This window comes from Pararge aegeria, chromosome 25 (genome assembly GCF_905163445.1).
Source record: "Pararge aegeria chromosome 25, ilParAegt1.1, whole genome shotgun sequence".
NCBI lineage: Eukaryota > Metazoa > Arthropoda > Insecta > Lepidoptera > Nymphalidae > Pararge > Pararge aegeria.
Genome location: NC_053204.1, coordinates 8,961,924 through 8,985,012, shown reverse-complemented (window position 1 = coordinate 8,985,012; position 23,089 = coordinate 8,961,924). Strand labels below are relative to the sequence as shown.

General features: G+C 21.5%; 1 protein-coding gene across 1 annotated transcript in view; it reads left to right on the top strand.

The window, feature by feature from the left end:
• The window catches only part of LOC120634761 (protein enabled), a 49,844-nt gene extending 27,116 nt beyond the window's left edge, over positions 1 to 22,728 (top strand). Inside the window, exons 10-14 of the mRNA XM_039905539.1 lie at positions 18,934 to 19,110; positions 19,877 to 19,982; positions 20,720 to 20,805; positions 21,600 to 21,720; positions 22,386 to 22,728. Coding sequence (XP_039761473.1) covers positions 18,934 to 19,110; positions 19,877 to 19,982; positions 20,720 to 20,805; positions 21,600 to 21,720; positions 22,386 to 22,414 — 519 coding nt within the window. The 3' untranslated portion in view covers positions 22,415 to 22,728. The remainder of the gene's footprint in view (positions 1 to 18,933; positions 19,111 to 19,876; positions 19,983 to 20,719; positions 20,806 to 21,599; positions 21,721 to 22,385) is intronic.
• The last annotated feature ends 361 nt before the right edge of the window (positions 22,729 to 23,089 follow it).

Genomic DNA, 23,089 nt, shown 5'->3' with positions numbered 1-23,089 from the left:
ATATATACTTAAGTACATTATATACTTAAATACATTATATACTTTAAATACATTATATACTTTAATACATTATATACTTAAATACATTATATACTTAAATACATTATATACTTAAGTACATTATATTCTTAAATATATTATTTACTTAAATACATTAAATACTTAAGAGCATTATTTACTTAAGTAGATTATGTACTTAAATACATTATATACTTAAGTACATTATATACTTAAATACATCATTTACTTAAGTACAATATATTCTTAAATACATTATATACTTAAGTACATTATATTCTTAAATACATTATATACTTTAAATACATTATATACTTAAGTGCATTATTTACTTAAGTACATTATGTACTTAAATACACTATATATACTTAAGTACAATATATACTTAAATACATTATATACTTTAAATACATAACATACTTAAGTGCATTATTTACTTAAGTACATTATATACTTAATTATATTATATACTTTAAATACATTATATACTCAAATGCATTATTTACTTAAGTACATTATGTACTTAAATTCATTATATATACTTAAGAACATTATATACTTAAATACATTATATACTTTAAATACATTATATACTTAAATACATTATATACTTAAATACATTATATACTTAAGTACATTATATTCTTAAATATATTATTTACTTAAATACATTAAACACTTAAGTGCATTATTTATTTAAGTAGATTATGTATTTAAATACATTATATACTTAAGTACATTATATACTTAAGTGCATTATTTACTTAAGTATATTATATACTTAAATACGTTATATACTTAAATACATTATAAACTTAAGTGCATTATTTACTTAAGTACATTATATACTTAAGTGCATTATATACTTAAGTACATTATATACTTAAGTACATTATATACTTAAGTACACTATTTACTTTAGTACATTATTTACTAAAGTACATTATTTACAATAGTAAATTATACACTAAAGTACATTAATTACGTTAATACATTATATACTTAAGTACAGTATATACTTAAGTACACTATTTACTTTTGTACATAATATACTAAAGTACATTATTTACTAAATATATTATACACTAAAGTACATTATATACTTAAAAACATTATGTCCTTTAGTACATTATATACTTAAATACATTATTTACTTAAATACATTACATACTTAAGTACATTGTATACTTAAATACATTACATACTTAAGTACATTATATACTTTTTATACTTAAGTACATTATTTACTTAAGTACATTATATACTTGAGTACATTATATACTTAAGTACATTATATACTTAAGTACATCATTTACTTAAGTACATTATATACTTTAGTACATTATATACTTAAGTACATTATATACTTTTTATACTTAAGTACATTATTTACTTAAGTACATTATATACTTGAGTTCATTATATACTTAAGTACATTATATACTTAAGTACATCATTTACTTAAGTACATTATATACTTTAGTACATTATATACTTAAGTACATTATATACTTAAGTACATTATTTACTTAAGTACATTATATACTTCTGTACATTATATACTTAAGTACATTATTTACTTAAATACATAATATACTTAAGTACATTATTTACTTTAGTACATTATTTACTTAAGTACATTATATACTAAGGTACATTATTTACTTAAGTACATTATATACTTAAGTACATTATATACTTAAGTACATTATTTACTTAAATACATTATATACTTAAGTACATTATATACTTAAGTACATTATATACTTAAGTACATTATTTACTTAAATACATTATATACTTTAAATATATTATATACTAAAGTACATCAATTACTATGGTACATTAAATACTTAAGTACATTAATTACGTAAATACATTATATTCTTCTGTACATTATAAACTTAAGTACATTATTTACTTTAGTACATTATATACAATGTACATTGAATACTAAAGTACATTATATACTTAAGTACATTATATACTTAAGTACAATATATACTTAAATACATTATATACTTCAAATACATAACATACTTAAGTGCATTATTTACTTAAGTACATTATATACTTTAGTACATTATATACTTAAATACATTATATACTTTTATACTTAAGTACATTATTTACTTAAGTACATTATATACTTAAGTGCATTATATACTTAAATACATTATATACTTAAGTACATTTTATACTTAAGTACATTATATTCTGAAGTACATTATTTACTTAAATACATTATATACTTAAGTACATTAATTACGTTAATACATTATATACTTCAGTACATTATATACTTAAGTACATTATATTCTTAAATATATTATTTACTTAAATACATTAAATACTTAAGTGCATTATTTATTTAAGTAGATTATGTATTTAAATACATTATATACTTAAGTACATTATATACTTAAAAACATTATATACTTCATATACTTAAGTACATTATATACTTAAATACATTATATACTTTATAACTTAAGGACATTATAAACTTAAGTACATTATTTACTTTAGTACATTATATACGATGTACATTATATACTAAAGTACATTTTTTACTATGGTACATTATATACTTAAGTACATTATTTACTTAAATACATTATATAATTAAGTGCATTATTTACTTAAGTACATTATATACTTAAATACGTTATATACTTAAATACATTATAAACTTAAGTGCATTATTTACTTAAGTACATTATTTACTTAAGTACATTATATACTTAAGTACATTATTTACTTAAATACATTATATACTTTAAATATATTATATACTAAAGTACATTATTTACTATGGTACTTTAAATACTTAAGTACATTAATTACGTAAATACATTATATTCTTCTGTACATTATAAACTTAAGTACATTATTTACTTTAGTACATAATATACAATGTACATTGAATACTGAAGTACATTATATACTTAAGTACATTATATACTTAAGTACAATATATACTTAAATACATTATATACTTTAAATACATAACATACTTAAGTGCATTATTTACTTAAGTACATTATATACTTTAGTACATTATATACTTAAATACATAATATACTTAAGTACATTATATACTTAAATACATTATATACTTTTATACTTAAGTACATTATTTACTTAAGTACATTATATACTTAAGTGCATTATATACTTAAATACATTATATACTTAAGTACATTTTATACTTAAGTACATTATATTCTGAAGTACATTATTTACTTAAATACATTATATACTTAAGTACATTAATTACGTTAATACATTATATACTTCAGTACATTATATACTTAAGTACATTATATTCTTAAATATATTATTTACTTAAATACATTAAATACTTAAGTGCATTATTTATTTAAGTAGATTATGTATTTAAATACATTATATACTTAAGTACATTATATACTTAAATACATTATATACTTAAGTGCATTATTTACTTAAGTACATAATATACCGAAATACATTATATACTTACATAATATACTTAAGTACATTATTTACTTAAGTACTTAAGTACATTATTTACTTAAGTACAATATATTCTTAAATACATTATATACTTAAGTGCATAATTTACTTAAGTATATTATATACTAATACACATTATATACTTAAATTCATTATTTACTACAGTATATTATAACTTAAATACATTATATACATAAGAACATAATATACTAAAGTACATTATATACTTAAGTACATTATTTACTTAAATACATTATATACTGAAGACAATTTATTTACTTTGATACATTATATACTTAAGTTCATTATTTACTTAAGTTCATTATATACTTTAGTACATTATTAACTTAAGTACATTATATAATTAAGTAAATTTTTTACTTAAAAACATTATATACTTAAGTACATTATATACTTAAGTACACTATTTACTTTAGTACATTAAATACTAAAGTACATTATTTACTATAATAAATTATACACTAAAGTACATTATATACTTAAGTAGATAATATACTTAAATACATTATATACTTTATATACTTAAGTACATTATTTACTTAAATACATTATATAATTAAGTACATTATTTACTTAAAAACATTTTATACTTAAGTACATTATATACTTAAGTACAATATTTACTTTAGTACATTATATACTAAAGTACATTATTTACTATAATAAATTATACACTAAAGTACATTATATACTTAAGTACATTATATACTTAAATACATTATATACTTTATATACTTAAGTACATTATATACTTAAATACATTATATACTTTATAACTTAAGTACATTATATACTTAAGTACATTATTTACTTTAGTACATTATATACTTAAGTACATTATATACTTAAGTACATTATATACTTAAGTACAATATTTACTTTAGTACATAATATACTTAAGTACATTATATACTTTATAACTTAAGTACATTATATACTTAAGTACATTATATACTTAAATACATTATATACTTAAGTACATTATATACTTAAGTACACTATTTACTTCAGTACATTATATACTAAAGTACATTATTTACTATAGTAAATTATACACTAAAGTACATTATATACTTAAGTGCATTATATACTTAAGTGCATTATATACTTAAGTGCATTATATACTTAAGTGCATTATATACTTAAGTACATTATATACTTAAATACATTATATACTTAAGTACATTAATTACGTTAATACATTATATACTTAAGTACATTATATACTTAAGTACACTATTTACTTTTGTACATAATATACTAAAGTACATTATTTACTAAATATATTATACACTAAAGTACATTATATACTTAAAAAAATTATGTCCTTTAGTACATTATATACTTAAATACACTATATACTTTATAACTAAAGTTCATTATATACTTTTTATACTTAAGTACATTATTTACTTAAGTACATTATATACTTAAATACATTATATACTTAAGTACATTATATACTTAAGTACACTATTTACTTTTGTACATAATATACTAAAGTACATTATTTACTAAATATATTATACACTAAAGTACATTATATACTTAAAAACATTATGTCCTTTAATACATTATATACTTAAATACATTATTTACTTAAATACATTATATACTTAAGTACATTGTATACTTAAATACATTACATACTTAAGTACATTATATACTTAAATACACTATATACTTTATAACTAAAGTTCATTATATACTTTTTATACTTAAGTACATTATTTACTTAAGTACATTATATACTTGAGAACATTATATACTTAAGTACATTATATACTTAAGTGCATTATATACTTAAGAACATTATATACTTAAATACATTATATACTTAAGTACATTAATTACGTTAATACATTATATACTTCATATACTTAAGTACATTATATACTTAAATACATTATATACTTTATAACTTAAGGACATTATAAACTTAAGTACATTATTTACTTTAGTACATTATATACGATGTACATTATATACTAAAGTACATTTTTTACTATGGTACATTATATACTTAAGTACATTATTTACTTAAATACATTATATAATTAAGTGCATTATTTACTTAAGTACATTATATACTTAAATACGTTATATACTTAAATACATTATAAACTTAAGTGCATTATTTACTTAAGTACATTATTTACTTAAGTACATTATATACTTAAGTACATTATTTACTTAAATACATTATATACTTTAAATATATTATATACTAAAGTACATTATTTACTATGGTACTTTAAATACTTAAGTACATTAATTACGTAAATACATTATATTCTTCTGTACATTATAAACTTAAGTACATTATTTACTTTAGTACATAATATACAATGTACATTGAATACTGAAGTACATTATATACTTAAGTACATTATATACTTAAGTACAATATATACTTAAATACATTATATACTTTAAATACATAACATACTTAAGTGCATTATTTACTTAAGTACATTATATACTTTAGTACATTATATACTTAAATACATAATATACTTAAGTACATTATATACTTAAATACATTATATACTTTTATACTTAAGTACATTATTTACTTAAGTACATTATATACTTAAGTGCATTATATACTTAAATACATTATATACTTAAGTACATTTTATACTTAAGTACATTATATTCTGAAGTACATTATTTACTTAAATACATTATATACTTAAGTACATTAATTACGTTAATACATTATATACTTCAGTACATTATATACTTAAGTACATTATATTCTTAAATATATTATTTACTTAAATACATTAAATACTTAAGTGCATTATTTATTTAAGTAGATTATGTATTTAAATACATTATATACTTAAGTACATTATATACTTAAATACATTATATACTTAAGTGCATTATTTACTTAAGTACATAATATACCGAAATACATTATATACTTACATAATATACTTAAGTACATTATTTACTTAAGTACTTAAGTACATTATTTACTTAAGTACAATATATTCTTGAATACATTATATACTTAAGTGCATAATTTACTTAAGTATATTATATACTAATACACATTATATACTTAAATTCATTATTTACTACAGTATATTATAACTTAAATACATTATATACATAAGAACATAATATACTAAAGTACATTATATACTTAAGTACATTATTTACTTAAATACATTATATACTGAAGACAATTTTTTACTTTGATACATTATATACTTAAGTTCATTATTTACTTAAGTTCATTATATACTTTAGTACATTATTAACTTAAGTACATTATATAATTAAGTAAATTTTTTACTTAAAAACATTATATACTTAAGTACATTATATACTTAAGTACACTATTTACTTTAGTACATTAAATACTAAAGTACATTATTTACTATAATAAATTATACACTAAAGTACATTATATACTTAAGTAGATAATATACTTAAATACATTATATACTTTATATACTTAAGTACATTATTTACTTAAATACATTATATAATTAAGTACATTATTTACTTAAAAACATTATATACTTAAGTACATTATATACTTAAGTACAATATTTACTTTAGTACATTATATACTAAAGTACATTATTTACTATAATAAATTATACACTAAAGTACATTATATACTTAAGTACATTATATACTTAAATACATTATATACTTTATATACTTAAGTACATTATATACTTAAATACATTATATACTTTATAACTTAAGTACATTATATACTTAAGTACATTATTTACTTTAGTACATTATATACTTAAGTACATTATATACTTAAGTACATTATATACTTAAGTACAATATTTACTTTAGTACATTATATACTTAAGTACATTATATACTTTATAACTTAAGTACATTATATACTTAAGTACATTATATACTTAAATACATTATATACTTAAGTACATTATATACTTAAGTACACTATTTACTTCAGTACATTATATACTAAAGTACATTATTTACTATAGTAAATTATACACTAAAGTACATTATATACTTAAGTGCATTATATACTTAAGTGCATTATATACTTAAGTACATTATATACTTAAATACATTATATACTTAAGTACATTAATTACGTTAATACATTATAAACTTAAGTACATTATATACTTAAGTACACTATTTACTTTTGTACATAATATACTAAAGTACATTATTTACTAAATATATTATACACTAAAGTACATTATATACTTAAAAAAATTATGTCCTTTAGTACATTATATACTTAAATACACTATATACTTTATAACTAAAGTTCATTATATACTTTTTATACTTAAGTACATTATTTACTTAAGTACATTATATACTTAAATACATTATATACTTAAGTACATTATATACTTAAGTACACTATTTACTTTTGTACATAATATACTAAAGTACATTATTTACTAAATATATTATACACTAAAGTACATTATATACTTAAAAACATTATGTCCTTTAATACATTATATACTTAAATACATTATTTACTTAAATACATTATATACTTAAGTACATTGTATACTTAAATACATTACATACTTAAGTACATTATATACTTAAATACACTATATACTTTATAACTAAAGTTCATTATATACTTTTTATACTTAAGTACATTATTTACTTAAGTACATTATATACTTGAGAACATTATATACTTAAGTACATTATATACTTAAGTGCATTATATACTTAAGAACATTATATACTTAAATACATTATATACTTAAGTACATTAATTACGTTAATACATTATATACTTAAGTACATTATATACTTAAGTACACTATTTACTTTTGTACATAATATACTAAAGTACATTATTTACTTAATATATTATACACTAAAGTACATTATATACTTAAAAACATTATGTCCTTTAGTACATTATATACTTAAATACACTATATACTTTATAACTAAAGTTCATTATATACTTTTTATACTTAAGTACATTATTTACTTAAGTACATTATATACTTGAGTACATTATATACTTAAGTACATTATATACTTAAGTACATTATTTACTTAAGTACATTATATACTTTAGTACATTATATACTTAAGTACATTATATACTTAAGTACATTATATACTTAAGTACATTATATACGATGTACATTATATACTAAAGTACATTTTTTACTATGGTACATTGTATACTTAAGTACATTATTTACTTAAAAACATTATATACTTAAGTACATTATATACTTAAGTACACTATTTACTTTTGTACATAATATACTAAAGTACATTATTTACTAAATATATTATACACTAAAGTACATTATATACTTAAAAACATTATGTCCTTTAGTACATTATATACTTAAATACATTATTTACTTAAATACATTATATACTTAAGTACATTGTATACTTAAATACATTACATACTTAAGTACATTATATACTTAAATACACTATATACTTTATAACTAAAGTTCATTATATACTTTTTATACTTAAGTACATTATTTACTTAAGTACATTATATACTTGAGTACATTATATACTTAAGTACATTATATACTTAAGTACATTATTTACTTAAGTACATTATATACTATGTACATTATATACTAAAGTACATTATATACTTAAATACATTATATACTTTATATACTTAAGTACATTATTTACTTAAATACATTATATAATTAAGTACATTATTTACTTAAGTACATTATATACTATGTACATTATATACTTAAGTACATTATATACTTAAATACATTATATACTTGAGTACATTAATTACGTAAATACATTATATACTTAAGTACATTATATACTTAAGTGCATTATATACTTAAGTACATTATATACTTAAATACATTATATACATTATATACTTTTTATACTTAAGTACATTATATACTTAAATACATTATATACTTTTATACTTAAGTATATTATTTACTTAAATACATTATATACTTAAGTACATTATATACTTAAGTTCATTATTTACTTAAGTACATTATATACTTAAGTACATTATTTACTAAAGTACATTATATACTTAAGTACATTATATACTTAAGTACATTAATTACTATGGTACATTAAATACTTTAGTACATTATATACTTAAATACATTATATACTTTTATACTTAAGTACATTATTTACTTAAGTACATTATATACTTAAATACATTATATACTTTTATACTTAAGTACATTATTTACTTAAGTACATTATATACTTAAGTGCATTATATACTTAAATACATTATATACTTAAGTACATTTTATACTTAAGTACATTATATTCTTAAGTACATTATATACTTAAGTACATTTATTACGTTAATACATTATATACTTCAGTACATTATATACTTAAGTACATTATATACTTTAGTACATTATTTACTTAAGTACATTATATACTTTATAACTTAAGTACATTATTTACTTTAAGTACATAATATACTAAAGTACATTATATACTTAAGTACATTAATTACGTTAATACATTATATACTTCAGTACATTATATACTTAAGTACATTATATACTTTAGGACATTATTTACTTAAGTACATTATATACTTAAGTGCATTATATACTTAAGTACATTATATACTTAAGTACAATATTTACTTTAGTACATAATATACTTAAGTACATTATATACTTTATAACTTAAGTACATTATATACTTAAGTACATTATATACTTAAATACATTATATACTTAAGTACATTATATACTTAAGTACACTATTTACTTCAGTACATTATATACTAAAGTACATTATTTACTATAGTAAATTATACACTAAAGTACATTATATACTTAAGTGCATTATATACTTAAGTGCATTATATACTTAAGTGCATTATATACTTAAGTGCATTATATACTTAAGTACATTATATACTTAAATACATTATATACTTAAGTACATTAATTACGTTAATACATTATATACTTAAGTACATTATATACTTAAGTACACTATTTACTTTTGTACATAATATACTAAAGTACATTATTTACTAAATATATTATACACTAAAGTACATTATATACTTAAAAAAATTATGTCCTTTAGTACATTATATACTTAAATACACTATATACTTTATAACTAAAGTTCATTATATACTTTTTATACTTAAGTACATTATTTACTTAAGTACATTATATACTTAAATACATTATATACTTAAGTACATTATATACTTAAGTACACTATTTACTTTTGTACATAATATACTAAAGTACATTATTTACTAAATATATTATACACTAAAGTACATTATATACTTAAAAACATTATGTCCTTTAATACATTATATACTTAAATACATTATTTACTTAAATACATTATATACTTAAGTACATTGTATACTTAAATACATTACATACTTAAGTACATTATATACTTAAATACACTATATACTTTATAACTAAAGTTCATTATATACTTAAGTACATTATTTACTTTAGTACATTATATACTTAAGTACATTATATACTTAAGTACATTATATACTTAAGTACAATATTTACTTTAGTACATAATATACTTAAGTACATTATATACTTTATAACTTAAGTACATTATATACTTAAGTACATTATATACTTAAATACATTATATACTTAAGTACATTATATACTTAAGTACACTATTTACTTCAGTACATTATATACTAAAGTACATTATTTACTATAGTAAATTATACACTAAAGTACATTATATACTTAAGTGCATTATATACTTAAGTGCATTATATACTTAAGTGCATTATATACTTAAGTGCATTATATACTTAAGTACATTATATACTTAAATACATTATATACTTAAGTACATTAATTACGTTAATACATTATATACTTAAGTACATTATATACTTAAGTACACTATTTACTTTTGTACATAATATACTAAAGTACATTATTTACTAAATATATTATACACTAAAGTACATTATATACTTAAAAAAATTATGTCCTTTAGTACATTATATACTTAAATACACTATATACTTTATAACTAAAGTTCATTATATACTTTTTATACTTAAGTACATTATTTACTTAAGTACATTATATACTTAAATACATTATATACTTAAGTACATTATATACTTAAGTACACTATTTACTTTTGTACATAATATACTAAAGTACATTATTTACTAAATATATTATACACTAAAGTACATTATATACTTAAAAACATTATGTCCTTTAATACATTATATACTTAAATACATTATTTACTTAAATACATTATATACTTAAGTACATTGTATACTTAAATACATTACATACTTAAGTACATTATATACTTAAATACACTATATACTTTATAACTAAAGTTCATTATATACTTTTTATACTTAAGTACATTATTTACTTAAGTACATTATATACTTGAGAACATTATATACTTAAGTACATTATATACTTAAGTGCATTATATACTTAAGAACATTATATACTTAAATACATTATATACTTAAGTACATTAATTACGTTAATACATTATATACTTCATATACTTAAGTACATTATATACTTAAATACATTATATACTTTATAACTTAAGGACATTATAAACTTAAGTACATTATTTACTTTAGTACATTATATACGATGTACATTATATACTAAAGTACATTTTTTACTATGGTACATTATATACTTAAGTACATTATTTACTTAAATACATTATATAATTAAGTGCATTATTTACTTAAGTACATTATATACTTAAATACGTTATATACTTAAATACATTATAAACTTAAGTGCATTATTTACTTAAGTACATTATTTACTTAAGTACATTATATACTTAAGTACATTATTTACTTAAATACATTATATACTTTAAATATATTATATACTAAAGTACATTATTTACTATGGTACTTTAAATACTTAAGTACATTAATTACGTAAATACATTATATTCTTCTGTACATTATAAACTTAAGTACATTATTTACTTTAGTACATAATATACAATGTACATTGAATACTGAAGTACATTATATACTTAAGTACATTATATACTTAAGTACAATATATACTTAAATACATTATATACTTTAAATACATAACATACTTAAGTGCATTATTTACTTAAGTACATTATATACTTTAGTACATTATATACTTAAATACATAATATACTTAAGTACATTATATACTTAAATACATTATATACTTTTATACTTAAGTACATTATTTACTTAAGTACATTATATACTTAAGTGCATTATATACTTAAATACATTATATACTTAAGTACATTTTATACTTAAGTACATTATATTCTGAAGTACATTATTTACTTAAATACATTATATACTTAAGTACATTAATTACGTTAATACATTATATACTTCAGTACATTATATACTTAAGTACATTATATTCTTAAATATATTATTTACTTAAATACATTAAATACTTAAGTGCATTATTTATTTAAGTAGATTATGTATTTAAATACATTATATACTTAAGTACATTATATACTTAAATACATTATATACTTAAGTGCATTATTTACTTAAGTACATAATATACCGAAATACATTATATACTTACATAATATACTTAAGTACATTATTTACTTAAGTACTTAAGTACATTATTTACTTAAGTACAATATATTCTTGAATACATTATATACTTAAGTGCATAATTTACTTAAGTATATTATATACTAATACACATTATATACTTAAATTCATTATTTACTACAGTATATTATAACTTAAATACATTATATACATAAGAACATAATATACTAAAGTACATTATATACTTAAGTACATTATTTACTTAAATACATTATATACTGAAGACAATTTTTTACTTTGATACATTATATACTTAAGTTCATTATTTACTTAAGTTCATTATATACTTTAGTACATTATTAACTTAAGTACATTATATAATTAAGTAAATTTTTTACTTAAAAACATTATATACTTAAGTACATTATATACTTAAGTACACTATTTACTTTAGTACATTAAATACTAAAGTACATTATTTACTATAATAAATTATACACTAAAGTACATTATATACTTAAGTAGATAATATACTTAAATACATTATATACTTTATATACTTAAGTACATTATTTACTTAAATACATTATATAATTAAGTACATTATTTACTTAAAAACATTATATACTTAAGTACATTATATACTTAAGTACAATATTTACTTTAGTACATTATATACTAAAGTACATTATTTACTATAATAAATTATACACTAAAGTACATTATATACTTAAGTACATTATATACTTAAATACATTATATACTTTATATACTTAAGTACATTATATACTTAAATACATTATATACTTTATAACTTAAGTACATTATATACTTAAGTACATTATTTACTTTAGTACATTATATACTTAAGTACATTATATACTTAAGTACATTATATACTTAAGTACAATATTTACTTTAGTACATTATATACTTAAGTACATTATATACTTTATAACTTAAGTACATTATATACTTAAGTACATTATATACTTAAATACATTATATACTTAAGTACATTATATACTTAAGTACACTATTTACTTCAGTACATTATATACTAAAGTACATTATTTACTATAGTAAATTATACACTAAAGTACATTATATACTTAAGTGCATTATATACTTAAGTGCATTATATACTTAAGTACATTATATACTTAAATACATTATATACTTAAGTACATTAATTACGTTAATACATTATAAACTTAAGTACATTATATACTTAAGTACACTATTTACTTTTGTACATAATATACTAAAGTACATTATTTACTAAATATATTATACACTAAAGTACATTATATACTTAAAAAAATTATGTCCTTTAGTACATTATATACTTAAATACACTATATACTTTATAACTAAAGTTCATTATATACTTTTTATACTTAAGTACATTATTTACTTAAGTACATTATATACTTAAATACATTATATACTTAAGTACATTATATACTTAAGTACACTATTTACTTTTGTACATAATATACTAAAGTACATTATTTACTAAATATATTATACACTAAAGTACATTATATACTTAAAAACATTATGTCCTTTAATACATTATATACTTAAATACATTATTTACTTAAATACATTATATACTTAAGTACATTGTATACTTAAATACATTACATACTTAAGTACATTATATACTTAAATACACTATATACTTTATAACTAAAGTTCATTATATACTTTTTATACTTAAGTACATTATTTACTTAAGTACATTATATACTTGAGAACATTATATACTTAAGTACATTATATACTTAAGTGCATTATATACTTAAGAACATTATATACTTAAATACATTATATACTTAAGTACATTAATTACGTTAATACATTATATACTTAAGTACATTATATACTTAAGTACACTATTTACTTTTGTACATAATATACTAAAGTACATTATTTACTTAATATATTATACACTAAAGTACATTATATACTTAAAAACATTATGTCCTTTAGTACATTATATACTTAAATACACTATATACTTTATAACTAAAGTTCATTATATACTTTTTATACTTAAGTACATTATTTACTTAAGTACATTATATACTTGAGTACATTATATACTTAAGTACATTATATACTTAAGTACATTATTTACTTAAGTACATTATATACTTTAGTACATTATATACTTAAGTACATTATATACTTAAGTACATTATATACTTAAGTACATTATATACGATGTACATTATATACTAAAGTACATTTTTTACTATGGTACATTGTATACTTAAGTACATTATTTACTTAAAAACATTATATACTTAAGTACATTATATACTTAAGTACACTATTTACTTTTGTACATAATATACTAAAGTACATTATTTACTAAATATATTATACACTAAAGTACATTATATACTTAAAAACATTATGTCCTTTAGTACATTATATACTTAAATACATTATTTACTTAAATACATTATATACTTAAGTACATTGTATACTTAAATACATTACATACTTAAGTACATTATATACTTAAATACACTATATACTTTATAACTAAAGTTCATTATATACTTTTTATACTTAAGTACATTATTTACTTAAGTACATTATATACTTGAGTACATTATATACTTAAGTACATTATATACTTAAGTACATTATTTACTTAAGTACATTATATACTATGTACATTATATACTAAAGTACATTATATACTTAAATACATTATATACTTTATATACTTAAGTACATTATTTACTTAAATACATTATATAATTAAGTACATTATTTACTTAAGTACATTATATACTATGTACATTATATACTTAAGTACATTATATACTTAAATACATTATATACTTGAGTACATTAATTACGTAAATACATTATATACTTAAGTACATTATATACTTAAGTGCATTATATACTTAAGTACATTATATACTTAAATACATTATATACATTATATACTTTTTATACTTAAGTACATTATATACTTAAATACATTATATACTTTTATACTTAAGTATATTATTTACTTAAATACATTATATACTTAAGTACATTATATACTTAAGTTCATTATTTACTTAAGTACATTATATACTTAAGTACATTATTTACTAAAGTACATTATATACTTAAGTACATTATATACTTAAGTACATTAATTACTATGGTACATTAAATACTTTAGTACATTATATACTTAAATACATTATATACTTTTATACTTAAGTACATTATTTACTTAAGTACATTATATACTTAAATACATTATATACTTTTATACTTAAGTACATTATTTACTTAAGTACATTATATACTTAAGTGCATTATATACTTAAATACATTATATACTTAAGTACATTTTATACTTAAGTACATTATATTCTTAAGTACATTATATACTTAAGTACATTTATTACGTTAATACATTATATACTTCAGTACATTATATACTTAAGTACATTATATACTTTAGTACATTATTTACTTAAGTACATTATATACTTTATAACTTAAGTACATTATTTACTTTAAGTACATAATATACTAAAGTACATTATATACTTAAGTACATTAATTACGTTAATACATTATATACTTCAGTACATTATATACTTAAGTACATTATATACTTTAGGACATTATTTACTTAAGTACATTATATACTTAAGTGCATTATATACTTAAGAACATAATATACTAAAGTACATTATATACTTTAATACATTATATACGTTATAACTTAAGTACATTATTTACTTTAAGTATATTATATACTAAAGTACAATATATACTTAAGTACATTATATTCTTAAGTACATTATTTACTTAAATACATTATATACTTAAGTACATTAATTACGTTAATACATTACATACTTAAGTACATTATATACTTAAATACACTATAAACTTTATAACTAAAGTTCATTATATACTTTTTATACTTAAGTACATTATTTACTTAAGTACATTATATACTTGAGTACATTATATACTTTAAATACAAAACATACTTAAGTGCATTATTTACTAAAGTGCATTATATACTTAAGTACATTATATACTTAAGTACATTATATTCTTAAGTACATTATTTACTTAAATACATTATATACTTAAGTACATTTATTACGTTAATACATTATTATTTATTATTATTTAACTCTTTATTTGTACACCACAATGAAGTTAGGAAAATAAAAAAACAAAAGAAATACAAAGACAGAAGTAGAATACAAAAGGCGGCCGTATCGCTAAGTAGCGATCTTCAGTACATTATATACTTTAAATATATTATATACTTAATTGCATTATTAACTGAAGTACATTATATACCGAAATACATCATTTACTTAAGTACAATATGTACTTAAATACATTATATACTTAAGTGCATTATTTACTTAAGTACATTATAAACTTAAGTACATTATATACATAAGTACATTATTTACTTAAATACATTATATACTTAAGTACATTATATACTTAAGTACATTATATACTTAAGTACATTATTTACTTAAGTACATTATATACTTAAGTACATTATATACTTAAGAACATTATTTACTTAAGTACATTATATACTAAAGTGCATTATTTTTTAATATAATAAATATACTACGACAATAAACATAAAGTGCATTATTTACTTAAGTACTTAAGTACATTAAATACTAAAATTCATTATATACTTAAGTGCATTATTTTTTAATATAATAAATATACTACGACAATAAACACATCGCTATCTAGCCCCAAAGTAAGCATAGCTTGTGTTATGGGTACTAAGATGACTGATGAATATTTTTATGAATAAATACTTATAATATACAGATGAACACCCAGACACTGGAAAATACTTATGTTCATCACACAAACATTTTCCAGTTGTGGGAATCGAACCCACGGCCTTGGACTCAGAAAGCAGAGTCGCTGCCCACTGCGCCAATCGGCCGTCATAAATGGAGGAACCCCTTTTTGTATACTCATTCAGAGTTTTTTTTTATGCGCTCAAAAACCAATTTCAACTAGGCAAAACAATGTGAGTGAATTCGCCATTTTTTTTTAATTTATTAATAATATATTTATTATTAGCAGCTGTGCTAATGGGTACAAAAACAGATGAAAACGATGATCCTGCATAAGTACTAACCGAAAATATATATTTCATGCTTTTTATTTCAACATATGATTCCAATTAGAAAACACATAAAAACAAAAATTTTATTACGTAGCAAGACAAAGTTAGTGACATTCAGTTCAGTCAACAAGAGAAGCTACTGTCATATACATATTTAGATATTTAATTACGTAACAATACAAAGTTTTTGTCATTTAAATAAATAAATATGCTACGAAAATACACACACCGCCATCTAGTCCCAAAGTAAGCGTAGCTTGTGTTATGGGTACTGAGATAGCTGATGAATATTTTTATGAATAATAATACATAAATATTTGTAATATACAGATAAACACCCAGATAATTAAAATAATTGCCTCTTTGAATTGCTAGACTTAGCCGTTGGGCTAAATAAGCGCCATCTCTTGGCTCACCGGACGTCAAGACAAATTTTTGGGACACGATGTTAAAAAAAATTATAAACTGCAGATAATCGTCGCGGATAATCGTCGCAGATAATCGTCGCCATCCAAAAAATTAGAGTTTCAGAGTTCAAGCAAAACAGATGAATCACTACATATATATGTCCAAACAAAAAACATCACTTAACAAAAAACAAAAGTTATGGGTAATGATGAAGTCTTATCTGTGTTCTCAGCAACAACAACAGCAGTCATCGGGTAGTGCGACCCCCGGCAGCGAAGCCTCCCCCCCGGGCGGGGTGGGCTCCGACCCCCCGGCCAACCCGCGCGGCAACTTACACTGTATGATGCACGAGATGCAACGGACCCTCGCGCGGCGCAGGGCACACCTCGCGCACTTGGATAAAAGCGAGGTAATGTATTAATTAAAATAAACGAGGTAACGATGTGAGGTGATAGCCCAGTTTCTTTATTTTTTTAATTAATTTATTTAAACATCTTTATTGTGTAGTATAGGATAAATTAAAAATATACATAAATAAAATTAGAGGCAAAATTCTCAAAAAAAGTGACCTCAACGATAGGAATATACATGAGAGACGGGAAATCGCAATTACAGCCATGTAGTACATACTACTGATAACGAATATAATAAATTATTAAAAGAGAAAAATAAAATTATAAGTACAGTTAGAAATATTTATATATATTTACTAATTTATGTGCGTTTAAAGCAAAAAAAAATATAAGTGCGTATTTGTTGACTTTGATATTTGACACGCCGTTGGGAACATTATGGAGAAGTCTCAGACATGCAGGTGTCCTTACGATATAATATTTAAATATTTAATTTATGATATTTTGTTTCTATTTAAAACGCACGTAACTCGGTCGCTCGGTCTCCGCGAAAGGAAAGTCGAAGCCACTAGGCTATAACCGTCTATGTGCCGCAATAATACATCCAGTCATTGGCGTGCACTTCATAGATGCACAAATGCACTGCATATCCTAAAAAAAATTTAATACAACTTTATGCGATCTTCCTGCTTTATGCCTACCCTGCAGTGGCTGTGAGGGCAGCTTTGCAGTAAAAAACTTTGCCTAGCTGAAATTGTACGCGAAAAAATTGTATGAGAAGATACTTATTAAAAATATACAGTGAAATATAATGAATTCCAGCAGGAGTCGTCAACGGAGAGTTCGGCCAGCTCCACGCCGATGAAGTCGTGGGAGAGGTCGGCAACGTTGCCGCATCGGATGCCCGCCGCCTGCAATGGCAACTCGAGTGAGTGACGCATCATAGAAACTCACAAACGACGGCCGACTGGCGCAGTTGGCAGCGACCCTGCTTTCTGAGCCCATGGCCGTGGGTTCGATTCCCACAACTGAAAAAAGTCTGTGTGATGAACATGGATGTTTTTCAGTGTCTGGGTGTTTATCTGAATATTATATGTATTTATGTATATTATTCATAATAATATTCATCAGTCATCTTAGTACCCATAACACAAGCTACGCTTACTTTGGGGCTAGATGGCGATGTCTGTACTGTCGTAGGATATTTATTTATTTAAATGACAAAAACTTTGTATTGTTACGTAATTAAATATCTAAATATGTATATGACAGTAGCTTCTCTAGTTGACTGAACTGAATGTCACTAACTTTGTCTTGCTACGTAATAAAATTTTTGTTTTGTCAACTCTTGTCACATTGAAAACACTAGTTTTGTCAACTCAATGCCAAAATATGTGTCTTGTGTACTAAATGGCAAAAACTGTTCTGCAACTAAATATTAAGAACTTGTTACTATACTTATAAATTGCAAAAACATGTGTGTTAATAACTTTATTTTTATTTACGTATACTTAATTGCATTTGTTTATAAAAAAAACAGACAGAAGCAGTTTACAAAAGGCGGCCTTATCGCTTAGTAGCGATCTCTGCCAGGAAACCTTAGGATAAGGAAAACATAACTTTGTCTTATATGTTACTAAATTTCAAAAGGTTTATGTGTTACAGCGAACAACGATGGCAGTGCGCCTGCGCAATCCCCTAGAGCGGCGCGGAAGCGGTTCGGTTCCGCGAGCGAGGAAACTATACTAAAGGTACCTTTTCTTTAGAACATGGGTCCGACGTCCCTTTAACTAATTTTTATTTTTCAAGTGTTTTGGGATTTCCACGACACAGGGAATCCTGGTGTGGAAATTACAGAATTAATTAATCTGTATTTATAAGAGTTCGAAAAAAATTAAAAAAAAAAATTACGTATAGTATTGTTTTAAGTTTCTGTAATTTCCACGACCAAGATAATCCTAGTAGAATCACTGACTTTATCTGTATTCATTGAGTTATCTTTAATTTAAAAAAAAAATGTAATAATATCATGAAGCCAATAAAAAGCTATGAGAAGTTTAATAATTTACTCCTTTACTGTAAATTCTGTATGTCGCAGAGTATGGCAAATTGAGATTTTTTAAAATTGTATATCATTAATTCAAAGTTACACTACTTTCCTACAATCCAATTAATATAATTTAACGGTCGATTGGCGCAGTGGGCAGTGAACTTGCTTTCAGAGTCCAAGGCTGAGGTTTCGATTCCCACAACTGTACAATGTTTTTGTGTGTACATGATTTTTTTAAGTCTCTGGGTGTTTATCTACATATTATAAGTATTTATGTATATTATTCAAAAAAATATTCATCGTTTATCTTAGTATCTTAGTACGCATAAACCAAGCTACGCTTACTTTGGGGCTAGATGGCGATGGGTGTATTGTCCGTAATATATTTATTCATTTATTATATATTTATTGAAACCTTTGATTTAGTTGCGTATCGAGAAATGCAGTTTGATGGTTTTTTTTTTTTTTTAATTATTGTAATATTGTATTGTTTAGCAAGTGAACGGCGGTAACGAGAATGGCTGCGTCTCTGCTGCCGAGTGGGACAACTTCAAACAAGACGTGCTGCGTGAGATACGCTCGCAAGTCACCCAGATGAAGCGGGAGATACTCGATGGTAAACATTTACTTTTTGAATTATTTATTTAGTACCGAAAATTAATATGATAAGGACAGGACATGCACAGAGACAAATGATCTCTTAAAAGCTTTTTTCCAGAAGCCCTCGAATCTGAGAAAAATGTAGAGTAGAGCTGAGTAGGGTACTTATAGAAATAACTGATACAAATAGAATATAGATATACAATAGAGAGACATGCACAGATATAGTATAAATATACTAATAAACTAATTAAGATATTTTCATCATCATATCAGCACTTTACCGGCTCACTACAGCTTGTATGTCTTAATTCCACCAATCCGAATTTTTTATTTATCTATTTAATAGCATCCTTGAAGATTTAAAAGTAATTATAAAATCTTATAAAATCAGCATTCGCAGGCCAATAACGTCCCACTGCTAAAAACAGGCCTCGTCTCTTCTATGAGAGCTCACCACGCTGTTCCAATGCGGGTTGGTGGGCTTTGACCGACGGCTTAAGGTGGACTCCGTGGCACTAGAGCCGCCACCGCCTTTCCTTACTCCGGGCTTACCCTAATCTTATATAATTTGATAATTTGGCCCGACCCAGGATTCGAACCTAGGACCTTGTGAACATGCTAACCACTAGACAAACGAGTCAGTTCCTAACCTAATCAAAGTAATGTTTTATTTTTCAGCCATGAAGGCGGAGTTCGCGCGTAGGTAAACTAGTCCCTCGCAGGCCGCACCGGTGGAACAGTACTAAGCAATCATACCGTACATAACATGGGACAGTTCTAAGCAAGCTTACCATACAGTATACACTTATGTACCATAGTAATTTCAACTACGTTATTTATACACATTAGACATATGGGATAGAAGCAGGCGTTAGTTCGGAGTTAATGATAAACAATTAATTATTAACATTAAAGCCTAATCTGCTTTAATTCGCGACAACAAGTTTAAAAAAGTGGTGTATTATTGTATGTTCTTTTTTTGTTTTCACTTAATTTGTAGTTAAAATAGCCTGCAGTACATCCATATGCTACAGATAATTAAAATAGAATGAAATTGAATCATTTATAGTACTTTTATTCATTAATTATAATAAACGAATCGAAATTCTAAGTATTAGTCATCTGAACTCCCCTAATCATAATGCATTGCGGTGTATAAGCCGAGTCTTTCTAGTAGCCGACGCACAACTTTTGCCTTTTGCGTTTGAGATATAATTTAGTCTATATATATTATTGTTATTATTCTTACAAGGTATTTATCACAGTGCTAAGCTACAGCAGTCTCTTTTCCACTCAATGTCACTCTAAATCCCATTCTCTGACTGTGTGAAAAACTTTAATGTTATTCACATTAATGCCCCAAGCATTCCGGCACATTATCT